Source organism: Stigmatopora argus, chromosome 22, assembly GCF_051989625.1.
Source record: "Stigmatopora argus isolate UIUO_Sarg chromosome 22, RoL_Sarg_1.0, whole genome shotgun sequence".
In the NCBI taxonomy this organism is placed as follows: Eukaryota; Metazoa; Chordata; class Actinopteri; order Syngnathiformes; family Syngnathidae; genus Stigmatopora; species Stigmatopora argus.
The window spans coordinates 6039841-6066399 of NC_135408.1; the positions used below are offsets into that span (position 1 = coordinate 6039841).

General features: G+C 41.9%; 1 protein-coding gene across 1 annotated transcript in view; it reads left to right on the forward strand.

Annotated features, from left to right (window-relative positions):
* The first annotated feature begins 4290 nt into the window (after window positions 1-4290).
* Window positions 4291-26559, forward strand: part of tiam1a (TIAM Rac1 associated GEF 1a) — a 31815-nt gene continuing 9546 nt past the window's right edge. Inside the window, exons 1-13 of the mRNA XM_077591422.1 lie at window positions 4291-4400; window positions 16385-16498; window positions 16931-17048; window positions 17587-18159; window positions 18740-19029; window positions 19877-20131; window positions 20961-21201; window positions 21576-21748; window positions 22540-22764; window positions 22822-23007; window positions 24305-24457; window positions 24537-24611; window positions 26388-26558. Coding sequence (XP_077447548.1) covers window positions 17592-18159; window positions 18740-19029; window positions 19877-20131; window positions 20961-21201; window positions 21576-21748; window positions 22540-22764; window positions 22822-23007; window positions 24305-24457; window positions 24537-24611; window positions 26388-26558 — 2337 coding nt within the window. The 5' untranslated portion in view covers window positions 4291-4400; window positions 16385-16498; window positions 16931-17048; window positions 17587-17591. The remainder of the gene's footprint in view (window positions 4401-16384; window positions 16499-16930; window positions 17049-17586; window positions 18160-18739; window positions 19030-19876; window positions 20132-20960; window positions 21202-21575; window positions 21749-22539; window positions 22765-22821; window positions 23008-24304; window positions 24458-24536; window positions 24612-26387; window position 26559) is intronic.

Here is a 26559-nt window from a genome sequence, read left to right on the forward strand (position 1 = left end):
AGGAATGTGCGGCGTGGCCATCGGCACGACGACGATTCGGCGTGGCATTCCGGGGATGCTTTGGATGACTGACTGTGGTGGGAATTGATCAAGTGAAGGAATTTTTTCAAGCACGCGTGACTTTTCACCAAAAATGTCCAAAAAAAGCAATTATAATTGCTGGAAAGAAAAACATAACAAGGATGTTTTTTAGGCCAGGGTGCAATTATTGATTTAAAAGGGGAAAAAGGGAAATAAACATTCCCTATACGTACATATATAATCTTCAAGTGAATCTGATCATAAAGCAGAAAGTCAGCGCTCATGATTTACTTTCTAGGGGCCCAGATTTGACCCCCTGGCCTCCATTTGATACCTGTGTTTTCGGCAACAGTAGTCATTTAATGAAAAATCCAGTGAGAATGTAAAAAGAAAAAAACCAATGATATTGTCCATAAAGCTGTTTCTTCAGCTGCTGCCTTTTGTTCTTGCTAGTTGAGTGGCTTCTTCCTCCAGGGATTTCTGTTATGTTATGTAAATGAAACCCCCTACATGTTTCCAAAGCAAATATTTAGCAAAGGAGGAAAGTGGTGAGCATGAAAAATGAAGAGAGGAAGCAACTTTATTGTCTTTCTGCATCATTTCTATCTCCTGGTGTTTTTGTTTGTAGTGGTGAGATTTTCTGACCGGCTACTTTTTCCCATAAAATTTTGTCACGGGTGTGCGCGACATACATCACACGGGTGTCAACTGCTCTGCCGTTTTTGCCCTCCTCCCTTTAGCCATCATGGATGAAGTGACTACAAACAGTCATTTTGTTGATGACCAAATGTTAAGACACATTAAGAAGAGCATTGAAAAAGTACGCGGAAATATGAATCGCTAAAGTAGTCATTTTTACGCATACAAAATAGCCATTTATATGTTACAATATTATCCTTTTATGACCAGAAAAATCTTCTTTTTGCTTGTAGACATGATAGTAACGCTTAAAAAATATAATATAGTATCAATAAAAGCTTGTATACTATGAAAACACATTTTCAATACGAAACTATATGAAGGATACAAATTCAATTAGAGTTTTATTTTTGTGCATAACACATGTATACGTTTTTGGTGTACTTTGCTATTGGTCAGACAGTAAAGTACATAGGCGAAAAAAATGAATAAATCATTTAATGGACAGCCTTTTCATCTCATTCGTTTTATAAATGTTGCACAACTTGTATTGTTTTTCTTTTTTATACTTGAGAGCTATGTATATTTATTGCCTACCACTCAAAAGGACTGCATTTGTGCGCTTAGCTTCAGTCTTTTCCCGGGAGAACGCCTGCCCCTTTTTTTCCCCACAAGCCGACTCTTCCACCCCCAACGTCGCCAGCTTCGTGGTCATTTTAAAGCGAGCGATGTGATGAGACACAACTGGGCGACTAACAAGGCCCAATTGTGACTCTTTGACCCGTGAAGCAACTAACTAACCCAGAAAACTGACATTCCACTGACAAATCTATCCAGTGTATGGTTTTATTCCGGGCATTTTTCTTTCTTTTCTCATTTTGTCCTTTAAAATGACCTTTGGAGATTCCGTTGACACGTACCTGCCAAGTTCACCATGGAATATGAACGCAAATGCGTCCTGACTCTTCCGTTTTCTGCCACAGCCAAATTACAGCAGAGTGTCTAGTTTTAACTCAACTTTAGTATCTGATTGCAGCATTCCTGGTTAGCCAAAGCCCTTTAATGAGCTGACTGGCTCCTAATGAATATTCACGAGGAGCTGCAGGCTGCAGACGTGTCTGTTCTATGACCTTGCGCTAAGAAGCATGTGATGGCAGGTTGGTATAATGTTTGCAAAAAAAAAGAGCAGCTGGTGCAGCCCATATGGTGGTTTCATTTTTTATTCGAAGTCATGGCCTCTAATAAGGCATTTCCACCGCGGGGACTTCACCCCAGAACCAGGAATTTTCTTTTTTCCCCACCGGAACTGTTGTCTAAATTTAGATCCTGGCTCGTTTAACATGACAAGTAGAAGCTCATTGGACATTATTATTGCATAAATATCAGGACTGGCTTTCAAATGCTTATCTTTCAGTACCATTGGCAATAGCAGCCAATGAGTTAATACATACTTAAATACTAAGTTCCATGTTCCTGTTGTACGGAAATTTAAGACACAAGCAAGAATAGAGCAAAAGAATGAAGTGAAAGTTGTTTTTGTTTTTTTCCAGTGCTACTTGTAATCTCTTACTGACTAAAAGTCACGCAGAATTGTGACCTAAGATGACTTTGTTTATCGAAAAACAACGTTGTTGTAAATCGCCAATTTCTAATTCTTAGTGTTTGAAGTATTGAAGCTGACAACTTTATGAAACAGATGCTTTGAGCAGCTAAATTTGGTCAATGTTTCATCTTCCTACACTGGGTCATTGGTTATTGATCCCGGGGGTGAGTTGGCGAAATGGTGACCTCGAATTTAGGAAAAGCAACATTAACATGACAAGTTTGAAAGCTGTGACTTCAAACACATTGCTCGCCCCCGCGCCCCGACCTCGGATAAGCGGGAGAAAGTAAGATGATACGTATATAGGCCACCCGATGATCTGGTTTTTTTTAACTGATTCCAATCTGCTTAACAAATAAATGTGGAATAACTTCAAATTGGCCTTTGCGTCCTTCGATTTATCTGAAAGTGGAAGGAAGAAAAAAGCTTTGGACACCCTTGCAATACCGCGTGTGTCTCTCCTGCTGCAAAACACCCAACAGTCACATTTTCCACGTTCCTTAAGGAATCATCGTCTGTCAGAACAAGCAACGCATTGTGTGTATTATTGCATCCACATTAGAATGCGCGGCGGCGTTCCGCGCTAATGGAAAATATAAGTTGGCCGGACAGGGATTAGCTGACATGACCCCAGGCGAAAGCGGAAGTCGGGAAACCGCTATGTACATGTGTGTATATATAAAATACATTTAACATGGACCCTGTTTGCCTGTGTGAGGACGGATTAGAATTTTTTCTAGTAAAGTAAGTTTTGGGTCTCAAGTGTTCTGGCAAAGACTGAAAAATGGACAACAAAGCTAAATGCTGGTGTAAACGGTTACATAAGAATCCCCCAACCTGTGCCATAACCCCAGCAGCTTGTCACAGCACGCCATCACAGTTTTTAATCCAGTAAATCGCTTCCACACCACTCCTCTCGTAATTCTATTACAAGCCAATAATGTCGTGTAGGACCAGTACTGTGGGAAATGGCCTTATAAACCCAAATTCAACCCACTCGATCGTCTACATCCTGTTGTGGCCGGACCCCTGCGGTGGGTCATGTTAGGGGTATGTGGAAGCGTACGTGCTGGCAGTGGATAGTGAATTGACATTGATGGCAAACCATGTCTAAGTCTTTTGGACTGGGAGGGGTGGCTGCCATCATGCATATAAATACAATAAAAATATTGTGTATTCTAATACAAAATACACTTGGGATAACGTAGTTACTGAAAAGCAGGAGGACACCCTAAAGTGGTGGCCGGGCGACAGACCACCATTCACACTCATACCTAGGGGGCAATTTAGAGAGTCCAATCAGCCTACCATGCATGTTTTAAGGACTGTGGGAGGAAAGTAGAGCACCCAGAGAAAACCCACACAGCCACAGGGAGAACATGCAAACTCTACACAGGTGAATTGACATGGATTTGAACCCAGGACCCCAGAGCTGTGAGGCTGATGCGCTAACCACTCAACCACCGGACCACCCTACATTTACATAATACTACAACAATATACACAAAAATATCATTTTGACGGCAGATCGCCCAGCTCTTGGACACACACAGACACACACAGACACACGCACACGCACAGACACACACACACACAGACACACACACGCACAGACACGCACACACACACAGACACAGACACACACACACGCACACACACACACACACACACAGACACACACGCACAGACACACACACACAGACACACACACACACACAGACACACACAGACACACACACACACACACACACACACAGACGCACACACACACAGACACACAGACACACAGACACACACACAGACACGCACATAGACACACACATTGACACACACATAGACACACACATAGACACACACATATAGACACACACATAGACACACACACAGACACACGCGTACACACATCTTGATGGCAGTCTACAGTTGAGACTTGAAGGAGGGGTGAGGGTGTGTGTACTTGTAGGCGGGCTCTAACACGCAAACACACACGCAACACACACTCCTCCCCTCTCTCTCTTTTTTTCCTCCCCTTCTCGCTCTCAGTCTGGCGTGGGCGTGCAAGAAGACAGCATGGGTGCGCTTTGACGTGTGCGGGACTACCGCCTGGATTCTTCCGTCTTCAGGAAGCTCGATCAAGGTACCCCTTTTCATTTTCATTTTTACAACCATATGTATATATTGATCCATATGTGTGTGCGCGTGGGTTTGATCCCACGTGAGTGCGTGCGTGTGTGGAGATAACGCCGACGTGAGGGCATGAGCGCCACTACTCATTTATTTACGTGCATGCTCAGTGGGCCGAGCGTCTATCAATCATTCATATGCAAAAAGTGGCACACATATGCAAAATTGAATTGGATAAGCATTAAACGCCAGCATGAGTGCCTCAAATTTCTTCTCTTGCATTTGCTGTGTTTTAGCAGCAGTACCATAAAGCTCTGTTATGCTCCAAATGGTGAATTAGGATGTCCTTGTGAAAAAAAGACACGTTTTTAACCTCTCGTGCCTTCTTTGTTACATCCATTTTGCGCATTTATGGCAATAAAAGTCCCAATATGTATCTTTAACCCTTTCAGGGATAGTGGTCGCTACAGTGGACAGCCATTCTAAAATTGTCACTTATGCCCTTAATACGTATATATTTTTAATTATTACTCATTATTTTCTTTTCATAAATCTAAATGTGATAGGGGGGCAATGGATCAGTGGTTAGCGCGTAGGTCTCGCAGTTCTGGGGTCCTAGGTTCGATCCCAGGTCGGTAATCTCTGTCAAATTTACATGTTTGTGTGAGTTTTCTCTGGGTTTCCCTCCCACATTGCAAAGACATTTATGGTAGGCTGGTTAAACACTCTAAATTGCCCCAAGCTGAGTGTGAGCGTAAATGGTTGTCTGTCTCCTGGTGACCTGCGATTGGCTGGCCACCAATTCAGGGTGTTCCCCGCCTCGTGCTCGATGTCAGCTGGGATTGACGCCAGCACCCCCTGCGACCCTTATGAGGATTAAGCAGTTCAGAAAATGAATGAATGAATAATATGGGGCTGATGAAAGCTACATTTATTAAGTTAAAATGAATCCAATAAAAAATATGCTGCTTATGGTCCCAATTAACACTAACTAGATTTTTTTTTCATATTATTTATATCACTGCATTCCTTTGATGGAGACAGATGTCTAATTCATTTTAAATAGCAAGGGCGAATGAAGGGATTGAACCTTCAGCGCTGTCACATTCAACTAATAGTTTAATGATTACTCTACAAGGGTAAAAAAGTGTCTTAATTTGTGCATGAAAAGGTTAAACATAAAACTGTGTATGCATCATTATATTATGATAATAGACATGTCAACCAGTAGCATTAGAAAGCACACCTAAGCCCAAAATGGCAAGTTAAGACCTATAAGCTTGGAAAAAAAGTATGGTCGCCTTCAGGTATGAGTGACATAACTTTTTTTCTCGTGGTACAAGATATCATTCGCAAGGCTTTTTGCTTTTGATTTGCATCACAACCAGACCTGAAGCAAAGATATTAGCATTCGTAGCCATTGTCAGTGATAAACATCAAACCTGTTTGACCTGGGAGGGGTTGGCGGGGAATGATTGTCATTCAAAATTGACTGAATTTCTTTTGGTGTCAATGGCAGTGCATTTGACTTCACAGTTGTTATGCGCCAATGTTTGCTAGTAAGTGACTTACTACATTTGCACTAAAGAAAATCTCTAACTAAAAGATTAGTTAATTGGGATGTAGACAATACTTCGTTTTGGATTATAAGCAAGATCAAGTGAGAATCGAATTAATAAAAAACATTGATAAACATTGTCATTTTATAGACAGGCCATTTCATTGAAAAGAATAGTTGTCAATACAAATGTGAAAAAATCGTCAACTTTGCTTTTTATCGCTTGTGGTGAAATATAATTTACTAATTTCGTATTAAGTGGAGTGAAGAACCTTGAATCCAATTGCATCAAGGTCAAATTGTACCAAATTTTCTAATATTGTCAAAAATTATATCTTTATGAAATTGGCGATTTTGACATGTTCCATAGTTCTCTCCCCGTTCCTGCCCTCACGATCTGGTGTATTCATATTAAAAATTTATCATTCTCAGTTCACTTTGCGGCCGTTGGTTCCAAAAGAGGTGAACCGTGAAAGGATTTATAGTGTCGGATAAAACTTTGTGCATCTGTCTAAAAGAATGTGTGAATGTGTGTACTTTTACTGCAATTTTAGACTGAGCCAAAGGCTGCGAAACGGAGGCAAAGAAGCCATTATCTCGTACACTCTGATTATCCCTGTCAATGTGTAGAAGTGTCAGTGTGCCGGGTGCGTACAGTAAAGCTAATATGGTATGTGTGTATGTGTGTGTGGATAAATGGGGGATGGGACTGGGGAAGGCAAGCCCTGCGGTGTGTGTGGAATTGCGGGTGTGTGTGTGTGTGTGTGTGTATGTGTGTTTGTTAGTGTGTTTGTTAGTGTGTTTTTGTGTGACCCACTTTGATACTCTGGCCTGCTGCTAAGTCACCTTTTGCGCGCATGAATAAAGAAGGTGACTGTGAATGATCATGTTTCAGTGTGATTGACGGTGATAGACGTCCAATCCATCTGACCTTTTTCCAATGAATGGACGTCTATTGCCATTAGGGATGGGCGATATGGACCAAAAGTGTTTAGTCAACTATGACATTTCACAAGTCAGTTTATTGAAATTGTCTATTTCTTTAAACAATAGCTAAATCACATAAATAAAAGCAGAACAGTTTTCTTCACCTTTTTCATGAAAAAAATGGTCAATTGTTCAAATAACAAAATGTAAAAATATAAATAGAGGAGTATGTCATTTGAAATAAAAGCCCCATAAGGTGCATCAATATACAGTGGTACCCTTACTTATGAAATTAATAAGTGGATCAGCATTTTACATAGAATTAGCACAATCCGTTCCATAATATTTAATAATACTCACTTTAAACCCTTTAAAAATGAAAAAAAAGTATGCAAATTTTGTATGAAATATATGCTAACATATATGTATGCCAAACAGAGCAAAAATATAAGAAAACTATTTATTAAGCTTGTTATTGGCTGGCTGCGGATTCAGGGTGTCCCATGCCTGGTGCCTGTAATGAGCTGGAATAGACTTCAGCACCCCCCGTGACCCTTGGGTAACCGGTTCAGAAAATGAGTGAGATAGAGCCACTTTATAAAGCCATTAAATTGATGCCACAACACCGAATCAAGCAATAACAAAATAAAACAGCTATTGCTGAAGAGTTTGGTCTCGCTAGCTCAAATCTCTCTCTTGCTCGCTCATTTGTCACTCACGTTGGTGCCACGTGATGCTTCCCGTGGTGCATTCGTGGGCTGATGGGTTTGAACTGCACTGTGAATGCAAAGTGTTATGAAGTCGGCTAAGTAGGTGTTGCTGGAAAATGGAGTGGAGCTATTGAGCATGGCTTGAATGATGGTTTCAGAAAGGGAGTCTATGGCAAGCATTACAGCATTCCTTCATTAATTATATTTGGCATACCTTTTGCAATGTTTCATCCTTGGTGAAAATGATCCTATATTGGAACATATGAAAGTGTTTTGTAACTTGAAAATGTCCTAACTTGAAGAATTCGTAAGTAGAGGTTACCAATGTATACAATATGGTCTCATTCCGTATCACACTAATATATTGATTTCATTTTTATATCAATAGATCACCCTCTGACTCCAATCAATGATACCCAATGATTTAGGAGAGGTAATTGCAAACATGTTTGTTTGTTTTTTAGTTGTGTCAAACTAAAAGAGATAAAAAATAAGTGATACAGAGCAGCTGTGTTGTGTGTGTGTATCTAAGGATAGGTTCAGATTAATACATGGAACAATCAATATATACAACCTTATCATGACTGACAGAAAACTTGACATGCTCTAAAAGTCAAAGTTGCACCTCACGCACGTTTTTCCATGTGACCAGTCCGGTTGCGCAGGTTGTCGCGCCTGAATTCACATGACGAGTGGTGGAGCAGAGAAGGGTGTCGTTTCCTCTCTTTTGTGTGCTCCTGATGACTGAGGGCATTTCCCCCCTTCTTTCTTCCTTTTTTGGTCCACCCATCCCTCTCTCGTGCCCGCTCATTATCTTTTCATCAGTGTCGCCTTACAGCACACGCGTGTCCTCACGCCAGTGGTATTGGTTGTTTGTGTCCATGTGTACGTGCATGCAATCCTCTACCGTCATCTTTGAAGTTTCATTTGCATAAATTTGATGCTGATTATGATTATTCCATTTCACCCAGCCTTTTAAATTGATGGGGGGGAGGGTTCCGGTAGGTCGGTAAATTTCCCAGTTTCGTAGGTTGTATCAGATGGTTGTGTGAAAGCTTGTACCAAATGTGTGAAATTTGATTTAAAAATGTACTCTTTATCACACCAGATGAGAAATGTCTCACCTTGTTTTTTTTCCAAGTTAAACACGCGACTCTCACTTCTCTTGGTCATCGCGTTCCGTTTGAAAAAAACAAAAGCCCGATTTACTGTCACTGATGCTCCAGATTGGCCAAAATTGTATGAGTTGAAGCAGTTTCAGTGCGTTCTGAGCCTTCCAAGCCACGCTGGAATGGCGGCGCTCTGTGCTTCCGTCTGCTGACCTGGAAGTGATGCGGGGCGATGTGCTCCAAAGGCTGTGATGAACAAGGATGAGCAGAGTGGTCTGATGCGTTTCTGTTCTTTAACTCTTTAATATGACTAAGATTTAGCCTTTGAGGCATGTGTGTGTTTGCCCGCAGTGTCTGTTTTTATGTACGTGTGCGATCGTGGGGTTCTATCGCTTTTGTCCTCGTCTTTACCCCGAGGCCTTGCACTCTGTGTCAGTGTCACATTGAGCTCACGCAGGTCACTAATGCACCAAGAGGCCAGCCGCCATAGTGGCCAAGCAAGAGTGTGTGAGAGCTCTCTAGCAGGAAATGGACCCAGTGACCTGGATCCAACGCCATCAACTTTTGTTTGGGTCCCAAGACGTCTTTAAAAATCGGCACTCGTCCTGACGCTAGCTGTGTTTAGTGAACCGTTGATGCGAAATGCATAGTTGCTGACTTTAGTTCCCCTACAAAACACGGGTAAAAAGATGTTCTGTTGTAAAACGCTTCAACAAACAACTCTAACCCTAACTTACTTGACTCCCAGTACCTCAACTTTTTTGTTTCGGTTGTAAACCTGATCAAAGTATTGATACTGAACTGTTGTATTTGCATAAGATAATTAATCTAAAACGTTTTCATATTCAGTTATCTCTTTTTTTGCAGGTACTCCGAAATGCTTTGTTATTGAGTAAATTAGATTTTGCAGCACTCATGATAGTAATGCAAAGAGGATAATTTTGACTTTTCCTAGTTAACTCATGACTCTGAAATATGAATTTAAATGTATTGGAAGTCTATCATTGACAATGGCAGGCTGTTGGTTCATTTTCAGTCACTTCCATCTTTAATTTGAGGGAATTTATGGGTCACTTCTTGGTCATTTCAGCTCACTTTCTGTTGATTTTACAGCAATTCAATGAGGTTTTTAATGTTTCAATGGTGAAGCACTAAAATAGTTCATGTTTCATTTCAGTTTTTTAAATTTATGTTGTAGTGGAAATGGTACCGAATACCTTTTTGAGTATTGATATTGGGTTGAAAAATGACAACAATATGATGCAAGGGGGAGTTTGTGGATAACTTTTGATGAAAAAATTGTCTTAATTGTTGAAAAAAACTCATTTAAAAAAATTCTATTTGAATAAAAACATAAAACTTAATTGTTAGAAGTTCATACAAAAGAGTTTTCATGAAAATGTCCTCTTAGGCTTATTAAGGACTCTGAAATGATCCTCCATTTTTTTTTTTACAAATCATGCATGTCCAATGAATCTACAGCACAACAACATGTAATACACAAAAATACACCCAGTCTGGGTGTCCTAAATTCATAAATTAGTTAGACTTGGCAGAACAAACAGACCTGATGGGTGACTTCCATCAGTCGGTACTGTTTGCATAGCTGGAGGGTAAAAGTTTGCTTCTAATCCATCGGGTACAGTGTCCTGTAATGTAATACAAGTGCAAAACAAGGGAGTGAAAGTAGGACCATATTCTCAATTGACATCTGCAAGGCAAGAATTCAACACCCACTCTATTCCAACTGCCTGTTTACAGTATTTGGAAGAACCAGTATCACAATCAACTTGGGTGTGGGTGCGCACCAGTTGGCTGCACCTGACCGCCACACCCACTCAACACCTGTAAACGAACAAAGAACACAAAAGGAAAGGAAGAAGCATAGCGACCATGCGGGCATTCTCATGTTCCCTTTCCTTCTAAAGGTGCATGCGTCGGCTGGCCATTACTGGGTTGAGAATTCCTCATTTAACCCACGACGACGTTTGGTTTGTGTTCGGGTCTTTTCTGGCCAGATGGCGTTTGTCTGAAAAGTTCCTCGCCGTCGCGTCGCATTGTCCTCTGTCTCACTTTGTTTACGAGCGCTGTGTTGACTCAGGTGCTGGGACGTGTGAAGATAACTTAACCCCCCCTTCTTCCCGCCTTGTCCCCAAGATGTCTGTTTTACTGCCAAATGCCATGTGTTTCGTTCCAGATAACAGTGGGCCTGCGCATATTTCTGGCAGTTCATGTTAGCAATCTTAAAACTCTCGAGACTGGCGTCAAGGCGGCATTTGAAGGCCTGCGCTTTCAAAAGTCTCCGTTTCGGGAACTACCTCCGTCATTGTCAGCGTCACTGACGGGGATCGCCGTCCAATCCATTTTGACTCGGAGGATGATATTTGATATTATGAAGGTAAAAGAACGTGGAATTGTCTATGGCAGGGGTTGGTAACGTACGGCTCGTGAGCCATATCTGGCTCTTTGATGAGTGCATTTGGATGACTTTAATTTAGTGTATTCCGTTTTTTTGTTAGGAAAGTGGTAAAGCTTGTCGTTCAATGCTTTTTACGTTTAATAATTGCGCATTTTGATGGAAGTTGCATTATTTAAGTTAAACTGTCTTGGCTTAAAATGTGTCTTGTTTAGGGATTTACATTTTAAATGTATTATTTGAGAAAAAGGTCACACTTTCACAAAAGAATCAGTATAAAAATCATCATTTTACTTTTTAACAAATTGTCATATGAGCTTATTCCGATACCACCCACCCCAATTGGACGTCTAGTGCTGTCAATAGCAATTAATACGTTAACCATTGCGCAATTCACTTGAATTTTACACATGAGAAGGACGGTCAGTGTTGTTGATGTCAGCTTCTCGGTAGCCCCTCGCTCTTCCTCCCTTCACGGCTTTGCTGAATGTGCCGAAGCGTGATGTGCCTTTTCCAGCTGCAAAGGTTTCTTCCCCCTTTTGCCGAGCCTCAGCAGTTTTTGCCCTATTCGTTGGACACTTACACTATTGCCTTGTTTGCTCACATTTAGACAAATCACTTATCTTCCCTCACATTAAGTCTTAAGCAAATCCCACTTTATTCGCTGGCTACCCTTGGCAGTCCAAATGGATTAAAGCTCCTCAATTGCACTAAAACTATCATTCAATCAACGTTAGTGTGTCCTTAGCCCAACTTGGCATTGGCTCAAGCCCAGAGAGCATTCCGATTGGACATCTATCTCTAACAATGGCACCGAAACATGATCATTCCCTGCCAGACCTCCCAGTTTAAATGATGAAACCCCCAACTCACGGATCCCCTTCCCCCACACGCCATTCCTCAGTCTACCTGCGCAGTCCAACTCATTCCCCTCACCCTTCTAACAGCCTCTCGTCAGTCCATCAACAAGCCCAATCCTTCCACCCCGCATCCATCATGTCTACCTTTTGCCTGAAACCCTCTTATCCCACGCTCTTGCCCACTCAGCTTCCCTGTTATTTCGAGGGTGTCGAGCAGAACGGGAAGTATTACGCCTCGCAATTTGCTGACATGCACACCTGTCTGGCTGGGCGTGGACTTAATCTCAAGTGGATTTGTGGAGGTGGTCTCTCATATGAATTTTGTGAGAGCAGGTTTTTTTTCTTCTTTTTTACCTCTTCCACGCGAAGCTCAGCGAGGCGCAACATTGCCCTTTTTTGTGCGATTTTACACGGCTTAGACAGAATACCATGTCAGATAATTCTATATTCCTTCAGGTGCTAGATGTTCATATCTCCTTATTTTGGCAAATTCTTCTTTCTCCCAACCAATAAATCTTGCTTAGGGATATAGCAATGCTGATTTTTGTAGTACTTCCAATTCTATTTTTATCAGAAGTTTTATCAATGCCAATCCCATATTTACATTTTTAGCCCAGTAAACACCATGCAAAAAATTGTAATAAATGGCAAATCATAATTTTGTATTTAGGTGAGCTCTGTTGGCACCTCAAGAATTGCTGTACACCAAGTTTGAGTTTGAGTTTGATTTATTTAATAAGGGACAGCACATAATAATGAACATATTTCTCTTCATGTTAATGAACATATATAAGATTGTAGCCGAGGGCTAATTTCCATCTTTATTCCCTTGTGTAGGTTGACGTATGTTAATTGGCAGTTTTGGATTTGGTCTTGTTTTGGTCTCGGTTTTGAATTAACTCCTAAAAGTCCTGACTTAATTTCAGGCAAGCCTTGTGTCAAAAACTAGTTCTACCTCAAAAGTAGAATGTTACACAGCTGCTTTTTTTCCCAGAATTTTTTTTGTTACTTGAAATGAGTCGCTGTCGCATCTCTATTCATACCCCCAAAGGCAGAAAACTGGTGGCTTTATCAGCATGTTTATATCTTCAATGTTTGTCATGACAAATCTGCGCCGAGGTAGCGAAGCATCGTAAGTCGCATTTGCCATCGTTCCACGGGGGTGCTCGTGCCTGAGGGGATTTTATTTTAAATTATGGTAATCCCCGACCACGCCGTTTCGTAGACGGCAGTCGGTCACGATGAGAAGTGTGCAGCGTAATCTCCCGGCTCGTTGGGAAAGTGTCTTTAATGAGGTTAGTGGCACTCGGGAAGGGAATTGCCTGTTAACAAATCCCGAATATCGTGGCACTTGATCCTCAGACACTTTGACCCACAAATGTATCATTTTCTAATTTTTCGCGGCTGCGGTTCAAGATCATTCACCTGGAACGCAGACTTCTGCCGAGGCCCAATAATTATAGCCGGACGGCGTGTCACGTTTGGCCACGAGCTCCCCAAAGGAGGGTTTTGCACGTCTTTAACGTGGGGTAACGCAGTTGCGCAGGCAGTGGCATATCACGCACCGAAATGGCGTGCCGAAACGGCGGGATTAAGGATGAACTGTCACTTTTTCCGTGAGATTGGCTTGGCTCGTCCTCGGCAATTGGCAGCCGTTGCGTGGCTTTGACTCGGTGACAGTAATCCACAGTCCCGCCTAGTGTTTTTGTACTTTTATGTGGGAAAAGAAAAGCTTTGTTGTGCCACTCATTGCCGGACCGATGAAGCTTTAAACGCCGTTTGATTTAAGAAGCGGGGATGGCAGTTGCACGGCGGTAGTGGAAGCTGCGAGGGGGGGGGGGGGTGGGCGGGGCAGCCAATTTATGCTCGTCAGATCCCGAAGGAATGAATAAGAAACTAATCTCGCTCTTTAGGGAACCCGAGCACTAATATCTTTGAGGAACTGTGGGTGTGGATGCTAGGAAAGCCTGCATACATGTTTGATCTTGAATCCCTACGTTGCAGAAGCTGCTTCCCAGATCTCCGTTTTGTTGCATTCTGGAGCCGAAGGACTACTGGTAGGTGGGGGAGTGAAATATGTGAAGAATGTCAAAGGTGCAGGAAAAGGCTTGAGGGTAGGGTTAGTCCAGGGGAGATGTCAGTGGCTTTTGGGGTTTTCAAAAGGGCTGAAGTGGCCCAAGGGGGTACCAGAGGTCAGAGGAAATCAGTCAAGCTGTCACAATCTCATGTTACAATGGTTTCAAGACTGTTAAAAGAACTACTTTGTACATCTACCGCTATTAATGACACTGAATGCGTTGGCCGTGGTTGCTTATGATTTTCAGGACAGTCTGTTAGATGCTTTTGGACAGAACAGCACCTTCAGAACAGTTTGCCAAGGTACTCCTTAAAACAACAAGTAAGCCGAACAAACATCTCGTCAAAAGAAGACATGATTTTGATGAGTCTTCACAGATGGTGCAAGTTGTTTTTGTTGTTCCAGGAGGTGATGGCACTTAGTCATGCGCGCCTCTCTGTGATGATGATGATGATTTATGGTTGTAGGTGGAATACACAGTGTCGTTATATAAGAATGACTCACGTTGGGAATTTTTGTTCTTTAAAAAAAAACAATGTTGTACACCTAAAAACATGATAAGGAAAAATAAAATAATAACAATAATGCTATCTATGACCATTGAGGAAAACCCTTTTGCTTTAGAAATGGTTGTTTGCTTTTTATCGGTTATCAGCATTCTGACAGTTTGACAATTGACTTTGAGCAGCGGTTTACTTTTGTTATGAAAAAACCCCCCCTTGAATTTCATTCATTTATTTTCTGAGAATGAGATAATTAGCTCTTTACATCAGCTGATAAAAGGTATTAAAAATACCCCGTTGTCATCCAATCACCTGTCTAGTAGATTAGGAATTCCAGTCACAGCATTTGATGTTGCAGCCGACTTTTAGTTCGATTCTCCTCTAGCAGACAGCGATTCGATCTAATACTGTTAGTAAAGAAGCTGCCAGGCGTAGGCAGAAACACTTTTATCCTCTCAAAGCTCAGCAACAATAACCTCACTCGCCCCCTTCCCAAGAGAGCGTCGTCTTCTGCTTCCATCTTCCATCTTCCATCCATCCACACCTTTCTATTCATAGCTGTGCACCCCCCACATGCACACAGACCTCGCTTTAGGGGAAGTAAAAAAGAAAATCCGACAAAAAACGAGTCAACAATGTGAAAGGAAAAGCAACACGTTGGTTGCGCTGCGTGCGAGATGCAAATGGAAAGGCCTCCGGGGGGGGACCAGAACCAGTTTAATTGAATTTCGATTCCATTTGCGATTTTCAGTGCAAAAATGATGATATACAAATATTTGGAAACGTGACATAATACAACATCATCATATCAAAACATTGCAAGCAATGACTAATAATGCAAAATCGGCCTGGGTGATTTTATAAAGTAACTTAATTTTATTGCCTTTTATAATTTGAAAAGAAACTCTTCTATTATATCTCCTAAAAAGGAATTCTGGCAAATTATTAGATTATTACATGAGAAAGTGTTTTTGGTAAAGTTACAACTACTATGCATGTCTTTGGATTGTGGTAGGAAACCGGAGTATCCCAAAACATGCAAGAACATGCAAACTCTACATGTCCAAACTTGGGATTGAACCCTCAATCTCAGAATTGTGAGATCCACGGGTTAACCACTCATTCACCGGGTCGCCTTCTTTTACTTATATTCAACATTTTACATTTCTTTGCACCCTTTACAAAGAAAATAATTTAGTAGTAATAAAACCAATACATAAAGATCATGCAGTACATGGACATCACATTTGAATAGTAAATAGTATTAACATTTGCTATCCAAATATGGCCTCCATAACCCAAAAATTGATATCCGCAAATTAAAATTCTTAAATTCTGAACCTTTTATGGTGTCTTGGAACAAAAAGACTAAAAAAAATCAAATATAATTTCAGTCTTTTTTAGAGAAGAAAAATATCACATTGCTTAAAATCCATGCACCAAATATGATCGATTTGGTCATACAGGGGTTAATATGCACAAGGCTGTATTACTCAATGACACAAATGATGTCGCTCTCCACCGCTTACATCTGATAAAAGTCACAATTGTCCACCTCCGTCTTTTAATTATTACACATGCATCATTGTCATCGCGCAGACATTTTCATGCTTGTATTCTCCTTCAGTTGCACGCACAAGTGTAAGAGTGTCATTTGTTAAAAAGTTTTTTTTTGGCGAAGAGTGCAGAGTGGTTGGCGTTGTTGGCGTGTGCTCACATGCCCGAGCGGTTAGTGGTGGAGCTGTGAGTTTCCAGGGTGGATTTCAAAGAAATGGGACTCGACGTTGGGACACGGTATGCGTTTTAACGATGCCCCCCCCCTTGCTTCATCTTTCAGGGCATTCTGAGTTACCCAAGGAGGAGTTGGACATGCCCAGGACATCTGTCAGAACAACCTGGAGGGGAATACTTGAAGGATGACTGCGCTCAATTTAAAAACGCAGGAAAAAAGGTATATATTTTATAAATGTGTTCTTTCTTGAGTGACTTTTTTCTTGAAGTTTAAAAAAAAAAAAAAATTGACATAATGATATAAGATACTTAAATCCCCCAAATGTATAGAGATAAAACATGCAGCATTTAAAAATACTTTATATAAATATAGAAATATATATTTTATATTAGTATTTTCTTCAATATAACTTCCAACTATATTCCCACAACAGTGTTTTTTTCTTCAAAAATATTAATTCTTTTGGATTTTATGGTTCTTTTTATTAATAAATTGTTGTTTAGTCACTGTCACCCTCCCACTTCAAATGGATTGTATGCCTACTAATGAGAAACTCATATCAATTCACAGCAGAAGGATGATGGTTACATATTAGGCTTAAAAAAAACCTTTACATTACATTTTGGTGATACTTTTTTGCATGGTGTACAGGTCATTGTGAGATCTTAATTGTCCCACCCGGCGGTGCTTTCCCAGTGTAATGCGGAGAATCATACACTTGCTGAACAGCGTGCTCAAGATGCTGCAGAGGCCCAACCCTTGACAACAGGTAAACAAACATAAGCACATTTCTTGAACTTTTTAACCAAAAAAGGTGCAAAAAAGTGGTCTGAGCTTCATTAAAATCAGAAGAATTAATAATCTACTTGTCACACAAACAATACAGTGGTACCTCAACTTATGAAATTAATGGAGGTCTATTGTTGTTGTGATACAGCCAATGGGAGGGCAGCGGAGTGGAGGGAGATTTTCAAGCAGAATACTACGCTACTGTAACAATTTTGAAATAAAATAACAAATACAGGAAATGTCATTATTTTTTAGGGATTTTTGTAACGTAAATTTGAATAGTGGAACAGTAATTTGCATATTACACATTAAATATAAGGGTTAAGTAACTTGAAAATGTTGTATGTAGAAGCGTTGGTAAGTAGAGGTACCACTGTATTTGATATTTTTACAGTTTCAGGTTGTTGTTGTTCTTGTGGATAATTTGACGGGAACGTTATTTTGTAACTATGGATGAGAAATGCATGTATTTCGCAATATTGTTTGTGTTACTGATAAAAGTTCTGCTTGACCAACAGTCGCAATGGGTAACGTGGAGAGCCAAAACGGCGAGAACGCCATCCACGGCGTTTCGGCAGGCCACCTCTCCCGTAAACACGCCACGTCGCGCTCTCTCCGCCTCTCTTCCGTCGCCAAGCAGCCGGTGGCACGCCGCGCTCGCCACTCTCTGTCAGTCAAGCACCCGGAGCGCCACCGCAACTCTGCCGCATCCACGCGCTCTTCCAGCACGCCCAGCATCCCGTCGGAAGCCTTCGACGCCGACGATACGGGTGGCTTGTCCGACTTTGGCGTGGATCCGCATTGGACTCAGCGCGTGGCCATGACCTTGAGGCCCGAGGAGCACGACGGTCTAGCAGAGCTCATCCCCGACGTGTCCGTGGCTGACGCGTCGGCTCGCGACGACGAGCCCTCTGCTTTCAAGAAGAAGCGCTCCAAGTCGGCTGACATGTGGCGGGAGGATAGCCTGGAGTTCTCGCTATCGGACCTAAGTCAGGAACACATGACCAGCACAGAGGAGATGGTGGATGGAGGCGAGGAGGAGGAGGAGGAGGAAGAGGAGCAGTTCAGTCGAATGCACAGGGGACAAAAAGGTGCAAATACCACTTAAAACTGGCTGCTAAACTAAATTAAAACAAATAAATAACTGAGTACAGTAATACCTAGTCACTTTGCAGATTGACCACTTTGTGGCTTCAATCCGGCAAAATTTAAATGACACATTTATAGTGTAGGACCAATAATAAATACAGGAAATGGGGAAAAACGACAAGTCACAATTGGAGAGTATTTTATTTCATAGTAAATGTTGTTATTTCTTAACAATTGGTCTCGTTAGCAGGGATAGTTGGCTTTTAAAAATATTAGACACCATAAAAACATCATGGTCATTCACCTATTGTGGCCGGTTTTAGAACATATAAACGAGGTAATCCTGTATCATGACTTTTGCAATCAAATAGCATATAAGCAGACATTTCAATATCGACACTGAGATACTTTTTGACACTTGTGACCTTGTGACAACCCTATCACTTACTACTAATGATAAACTCATTTACAGATTTTTTTTTAGTATTTAGTATTTAGGACTTAAGTGATTAGACATCTATTGGAGTCAATAGCGGTTCATTTTGAATAGTAGCGTAACATTTTTACCCTCGTGTACGACAGGCGCGGCAGAGCGTGCATCGTCTCTAGACCACCTGTGCAGCCACCGGAGCACGGGCCTCCGGGGCCAAAAGGGCCGGCCCAGAGAAGGCGAGCGGGACGGCGTTGATTCTGCCGCCGACGCCGAGCCCATGTCTCCTTCGGGCGAGGAAGAAGGTGGCGGGGGCGCCTACGGAGCATTCACGCTCCCCTGCCGACGTTCGCACTGCCTGTCGGAGGGCCTGACCGGGTTGGGCTTGGCTGCTCCACCTACCCGGCCTGTTTTTCAGGGACGTCGTGCACAAACCACTCAGGTAAACAAGAACTCCTTGATTATTAGTTTTTTAAAAGAAGATTTTTATCAATGTTGAATATAATTCATAATATTTAATGTACATTTGATACATTACATGTGAAATGCAATTATAATTTCTTATTCCACTGTCTGATACATGTACATTTTATTTTATTTTATATTTTATAAATGCAAACCATTATATAAAGATAAATGTCAAAGGGCTCTTTTCTTATTTTCATATTTTTCCTGCTGCATACTTGAAATGTAAAATGAAAGTAGCATGAAATGCTATTTTCAATGTGGGTTAGGCTTAAGTAGTAGTTCTAACAGGTAAAACTGAAGAGCCACTTGTTCACCACATGATACATTTCATGTCTGCAGCAGGAAAAATATAAAAATAAGAAAAGAACATTTTGTTTTTCAACTAGATTGCCCATGTATCACTGTCATGGGAACCAATTAGCTCATTAAATCTCTTTTCAATTTGCTTATTGAATCAGTCCGCAGGAGTTTTGTTAAAACAACAACAGTTTGTGTCGTAGTCGCCATTAGTAGAAAAGTCCAAAACAACAAAAGCTTCCTTCCCAGAACCCCCCAAGCGTCACCCTAAGTGCTCATCACAAATTCACCCGCTGTGTATGTTTGCGTGTGTTTTTTCCCTGTCTGGGGGTTGTGTGGCGGCTATAAATAGACACACAAGGCTGCAATACATGGAGGAACAAGAACAGAGCTTCAGTTCAGTTAAAAGACACAGAACATCTCGTGGAAAACTTTTCAGCGGAAACACATGCATACGCATTAGTGTATCAGCTACCCTATGAATAACCACAATGTAGAAAAATGACAGCCACTTTTTACAACAGGACATCTCGGCCGCGCTGGGCGAGGGCAGCGAGTACGGCGACAGCGGCATTGATGGCGTAGTGGCGGCAGACGGCGAGCCGTTTTCGCGCCGTTGCAAGGCCATGTCGGCGTCCTTCTCCGTGTACTCGGCCGTCGAAGGCGCCCTGTTCGGGAACGGCAGTGACAGCGGCAGCAGCAGCACCAGCGCAGCGGAGCCGCGAGGTGGCGGGGGCGTCTATGAAAACTTCCGCAAGGAGCTCAACAATCAAGTTTGGGTTAGTTGTGGCGGAAATTTATATTCATCAGACTCAAAAGCAATAGAGCACTAGTGTCAAAGTGGCGGCCCGGGGGCCAAATCTGGCCCCCGCATCATTTGAGAGTGCCGACTTTCTGTTTTAGGATCAAATTAAAATGAAGAGTATAGATGTATATTAAATTTCCTGATTTCCCCCCTTTTAAATCAATAATTGTAATTTTTTAATCTTTTTTTTCTGTTTTTAGTTCAAAAATCATTTTGTAAAATCTAAAAATATATAAAAAAGCTAAAATAAACATTGTAGATCTATAAAAAACTGAATATTCAGGGCTTTTAATCCAGTTCTTTTAATCAATTTATACAAAAAAAATCTAAATATTATATCTAAAATGGTCCGCGGCCCATGTGAAATCAAGTTGACGTTAAAGCGGCCCGCGAACCAACCCGAGTCTGACACCCTTGCAATAGAGGATGAAGGTCTTCGTCCCGACTTTAATTCATCAAACCTGAAACAATATATGATAACTTTTTTGTCTCATTTACATTTCAAAATTTAATTTTACTTTACCAGACTGAAAAACAATAGAGAAGGGATTCTTAGTGAGAATAAAAAAACACGCAAAATTGGAAGTGAATGATTGCAAATGATCTTTAACGTTTTAACACTTGAATGTTTTGCTGGAAAATACTGTGCACCCCACTGGCGTAAGGAGAAATACAATATTTCTTCCACTTGTTAGGTTATTCATAGAGAATTCCTGCTTGAAAATATATATATTCAATTCAATCCCTGTGCCCTTCAATGAGTTCCCCAAAAAAATCTATTTGTCCTCCGCCTGCTCCTTCAGGCGCACCAAGGCCGGGACCCTTCGGAGGAGGCGTGCTCGGCGGTCAGCGACGAACAGAGCAGCGGCACCCTCAGCACCGCGTACCTGTCGGAGTCTGCGGCGGCCGCCGCCCGCGCCCACGGCGCGACGGTGCGCAAGGCGGGAGCGTTGGCCGTCAAGAACTTCCTGGTGCACAAGAAGAACAAGAAAGTGGAGCCGGCCGCCAGACGCAAGTGGAAACACTACTGGGTCTCGCTAAAAGGTCTGATGGCAACTTGGTCCGCGTGACCTTGAACGCGGTCTCATTTCACGCTGCCGTCCGCGTCTAATCCATCAAATCGTCGGGAAATGCACAACAACCGCGAAGGAATTAATCACTTCTAGTCGAGTGTGTCTGTGGAGGACACACTGATGCTATGTATTTGTCCTTTCAAAAATCAACCAATATTACCTCACTACGTGCCTGGAATGGCAATCGATGTCCAAAATTGACGTGGAGAGGGGATTATTCATTCGCCCCTCCCGGTCACCACGTATTGGAAGTCGATTGCCGTGAGTGGCATTAAAATTTGCCGTTGGATACACTGGATTGGACATCTATCGCCATCAAAGTGACACTTTCTGTGCTCGTTCCAGGCTGCACGTTATTTCTGTACGAATCAGACGGCCGGTCGGGCATCGACCACACCAGTGTTCCAAAGCACGCGCTGTATGCCGAGAATGCCATCGTGCAGGCGGTGCCCGAACATCCCAAGAAGGATTTTGTCTTCTGCCTCAGCAACTCGGCCGGAGACGCCTTCCTCTTCCAGGTATGTGAGATATGTCTTCCACGTTGACGTGTTTAAAGGGCGAGCTGTCAGCGAGCATTGTGAGCTATGACAACTTGTCATTTGTATGCCCGCCTACTATCATAGTGGCGACTCCGAGGACAAAGACGCCCCCGCGTATTCCAGCATATTCAATTTTACTAGACTGGCTGACCGCTCATTAGCATACCATCTGACTTTAACAATAGATCCAGTGTAATGTAATCTAATGTAGCCTCGCTCTTCAATGTAAATGTGTGTAAATATATTGTTGATTATATCTTCATTTTTACAAAGTATTTCAATACTATTTTATTATAAATGAATGGTTTAGCAGAAATTTTGTTTTTATAAGTATCTTTTCTCTTAATATAATGCACTTGGTTGTAATTTTTTTTCATTCTCATGAAATTGTATTATATTTTTGTGATAGAAATATTTTTACCGTTAATTCTCTTTAGTTTAAAATTAATTTATTTATATCTTAGTTGAATTGTATTTGGAAGTTATTTTTCTATTATCTATATTTTGTCGTGATGCATTGTGTGGTAATTGAATTAGATCTAATTCACAGTTTTTACAAAAATGAATCAGATTTCTTTTTATGTTATTATGTTATTGAGAAGCTAACAAACAGGAACTGTCCAGTTTTATGAATGATAAATACTATATAGTATATGCTGACTGTAAATAAATGGGTAAAATTGGTCTTTAGGGGGAAAAACGAGGACAACAATAGAGTTAGGTGTTTTATTGCTTATTAGTTTTTATTGTTTTTATTTTTGAACTTTCAGACATCAGGCCAGACAGAGCTGGAGAACTGGATCACGGCCATCCACTCGGCGTGCGCCGCCGCGCTGGCCCGCCAGCACCACCGCGACGACACGGTCCGCCTGCTCCGGGCCGAGATCCGCAAACTGGAGCAGAAGATCGACATGGATGAGAAGATGAAGAAAATGGGCGACATGCAGCTGTCCACTGTCACCGATGCCAAGAAAAGGAAGACCATACTGGAGCAGGTAGGTTGGATTGGTGGCTCCCGTTGAATGAAGTAAATGACTTTTTATTCCCTTCAGATCTTCCTGTGGGAGCAGAATTTGGAGCGTTTCCACATGGACTTGTTCCGCTGTCGCTGCTACCTGGCTAGTTTGCAGGGAGGCGAGCCCCCCAACCCCAAGCGTCTGTTGGGTTTTGCCTCAAGGCCCACCAAGCTGGCCATGGGGCGCTTGGGCATCTTCTCCGTGTCTTCCTTCCATGCTCTGGTACCGTCCACACACTAGAACCATGCAATTGTGTATTTGTAACCCACTAGTAGTTGACGTCAATACTGTGGAGAATTCCGTCCGGGAAACAAATAACACAAACCCACGTTTGATGGTTTTGATTGGCAGATCAATATGAAATGTCCCTGAGGCGCTTTCCCACCAAACAGGCTTAACTCAGTCTTTCTCTCACCCCCGTCTTTTCCTCCCTCCCTCCCTCCCTTTATCCTTTGTCTCCTTATCTTCTTCACCCCCTCTCTTTCCTTCTCACTGTCTGGCCGTGTCAGACATCAACAATCAACTGAGTTCTTTTTTACTTCTATTCATTTTATTGTCAGGATTGTAATGTCGGCTTTCAATTATTACCAGCACCGTATTTTAAAGTCTAATTTTAATTTCATCTTGTATGCTTTTTACTGATTTACTAGTCTACATTGTGTAAAGGGAACGTTGTTATTTTACACATTAGCTCAGTGCAATATCATGTACAGTATAAATGAGCAAAATATTTAAGAAGTATAATTGTAGGATTTTTTGACATAGCCTTTAATCTTTTATACTTCACTGAAGACTTTTGTCTTTTTATTTTACTACATAGATGACTGTTTTTAATCCATACCCACATACAGATTTAAAATGGTTTTGAATGTTTACTTTCTAATAATCCTTCAATCTATAAAATAGATATTATATTTTTAGCAGCATACTGTATTTAAAAAAGATACTAAAACTGTGACACGTGGATTTTATTTGCAATGCGCTTGCAGATTTTTTTTAATACCCCTATTTAATTTGATTTTATGGAAAATAACTTCATTCATTAGTTATCCAACTCGCTTATTCTCATGAGGGTCGCAGGGGTGCTGGAGCCAATCCTATCTAACAACAGGCAGTAGGTGGCGAACACCCTGAATTGGTTGCCAGACAATGGAATATAAAAAAAAAAATTGAACAAAAAAATGGAACATTTTTAACCTGCTGGATCAGTGGTTAGCATCTCCGCCTTACCCTTCTGAGATTGAGGGTTCAATTCTCGGTGGCTTCTTACCTTCATGTTTGCCTGTTTTTCCCCTCTTAAACACATTTACTACTTTCATACCTGTCAACCTCTGCCGATAACTGCCCTTATAAATGATTATGATTCCCCTTACAAACCCTGTAAGGGGAATCATAATCATTTATAAGGGCAGTTATCGGCAGAGGTTGACAGGTATGTACTTTCCAATTGAACAATCTGACTAATATAAAGTAATTATGTACAATCTTAAGTTATGAAGCGTTCTTTGTGCTTGCATAGGTGTCTGCACGTACGGAGCTGAGCGTGAAACGACGAAGCCACGCCGCGCCATCTCGCTCCTTCAGCAAACGGCGCAGTCGTTTCTCGTCGCTCTGGGGGCTCGACACCGCGTCCCGCAGGAAATCCAAGATGTTACACCCCACCATAAGCCAGGTGGGCCCCGATAAATCCTCGCTGCGGAGCGCTCCCCCTAGTTTTCAGTGTTCTCACTGTACATCGTCTATCTTAACAGGTGTTTGTTGACGCTGTCGAGCCGGCCAAAGCGCCCGTCGAGGCCACATTTGAAGATTCAGCGAGCGATAAATCTGTAAGACTTTATTTCAGATCTATGACGATCGACACATATTTTAGCTTTTCACTTGTATTTATTAGAGTTTGACTAAATCAAACTCATTTTTTGTGCCTCCCTGTTAGGCAAAAAGGATCCCAATCTAGCTCATCGCTTGTCATTTTCCTAATTTACTGGAGCGACTGATTAGTCTTTGCACTTGTTTGTCCCCCGAGGCCAAAAGCAGCAGCATGCAGTCATTTTCTACTTGGTTTCACCCAGATCCCTTTTTTGTTTTTTTTTGTTCTTTTCATGACTGCTTATTATGAGGAACCATGGCCTTCCACATCAGTAATCATTCCTCTGAGGTTGTGTCTTTTACTTGGCGCAAACTGCCGGATTAAGTCGCTCGCAAACCACCCAGCGTCTGATCCGCACGTCGTGCAATTATTTCTATTCCCGACCATTTTTTTGGAGCCTGTCAAACGGCACATCTTCTTCCTACATTGACACCTTATCGTCTCTTATTTTCCTGTGCTGGAGGCGATCGCGCTAGAGTCGACAGGTCTCGGGGGCTATCGACTGGCGGTCGGTAGTCTTTGTCTGCCTGTTAATCCTATGCGCATTTTCCGCTCATATCATAACATTACATTTTGCTAGACCCAAAATGGTTGCTTTATACCCAAAACGGCAGACTTCCTTTGTCTCTTCCGTCTTGGCAGGGCGTGCGACTGTAACACATGGATGCTACAGTACTACATGTGTGTGGATCATTTATGAAAGGTCGCAGCTGACGGCATTTTCAGGGATTTTCCGGCAAATCCCACTGAGGCTGGCCAGATGGTGCCGAGCTGTGTTGTTGAGGGGGACCTAGGGGTGCACCCAAATTGTGGGTCCTCCTTTTCCGCCTTAATGAAGAATGAAGAACCTGTTATGGCTGCGTTTGTACCGATGCAGATTGTGGTGGCAGATTGGTCGCGCACGCTCACATTGATGCTCCAAGCCATTTGGGAGCTCAAGGGGATCATGAATGAGATTTTGTAATTAGAACTCCAAATGGTTCAGACCACCAACAGCTTCCATAGGCTCTTCAATAAGATTGTCATTATCTACTATTATATCTTTAATTGACATCTAGTATCAGCAGTATCATGTCAACAATGCACACATTTTAATAGTGTTGTGATACTCAGTTCCCACTTAACTAATTGACTGCTATTGACGCCTATAGTCAAACGAGACTTAAATAAAATGATTTCTTGACTGCTCAGATAAAAAGTTTAGTCTGAACCTGGACATTTTCGTCCTTCCTCTTCAACGGTCACCTTGACGACTATTGCTGTCAACGGCAATGGAACCTGATCGCTCAATGGGATAGTGGGTCAAATAGATCTTAAACCTATCCTGTCAATGGCAACAAATAAGTCAATTATTAGCATGATCATTCTGGTCAGGAATGTATTATGTTTTAGTGGACTCGTGCAGAGAAGCAGGCGGGCACAGGGAGTTAGGGTGCACTAACATGATCTTTAATAACATTAACTTGTTCTAAAACAATACAAAACCAAGGGAAAGTGACAAAGTAACGAAAGAAACCAAATGTACAAGGAAAAACGGGGGCACAAGACATTAAACAAGATACAGCTTAACATTGCATAATTTCCATCCTTCAAAATATATCTTTCATCTGCCCCCTTTTTTGTCCAAAATCATTGGCTGTCTATCATGGTCATTGACAGCCAACGACTTTTTTGGTTGTTGCCAGTAGTTTAGTTCAGAAATCAAACCACTATGTATTCACTCGGGTGTTTTCAGAAGGACCGAGAGAACTTGGTGAAAAGTCTTCCTCAGCTGGCCCCGGACAACGACATCTGGCTCCCAGAGAGCCTGGCTCCCTCCTGGGTGTGCCTGCCTGATGACAAGCCCGTCCTGGCTGTGGTGCAGCCCGGTGACACGGCGCTAGAGGTCTTGAGTGCCGTCTGCAAGG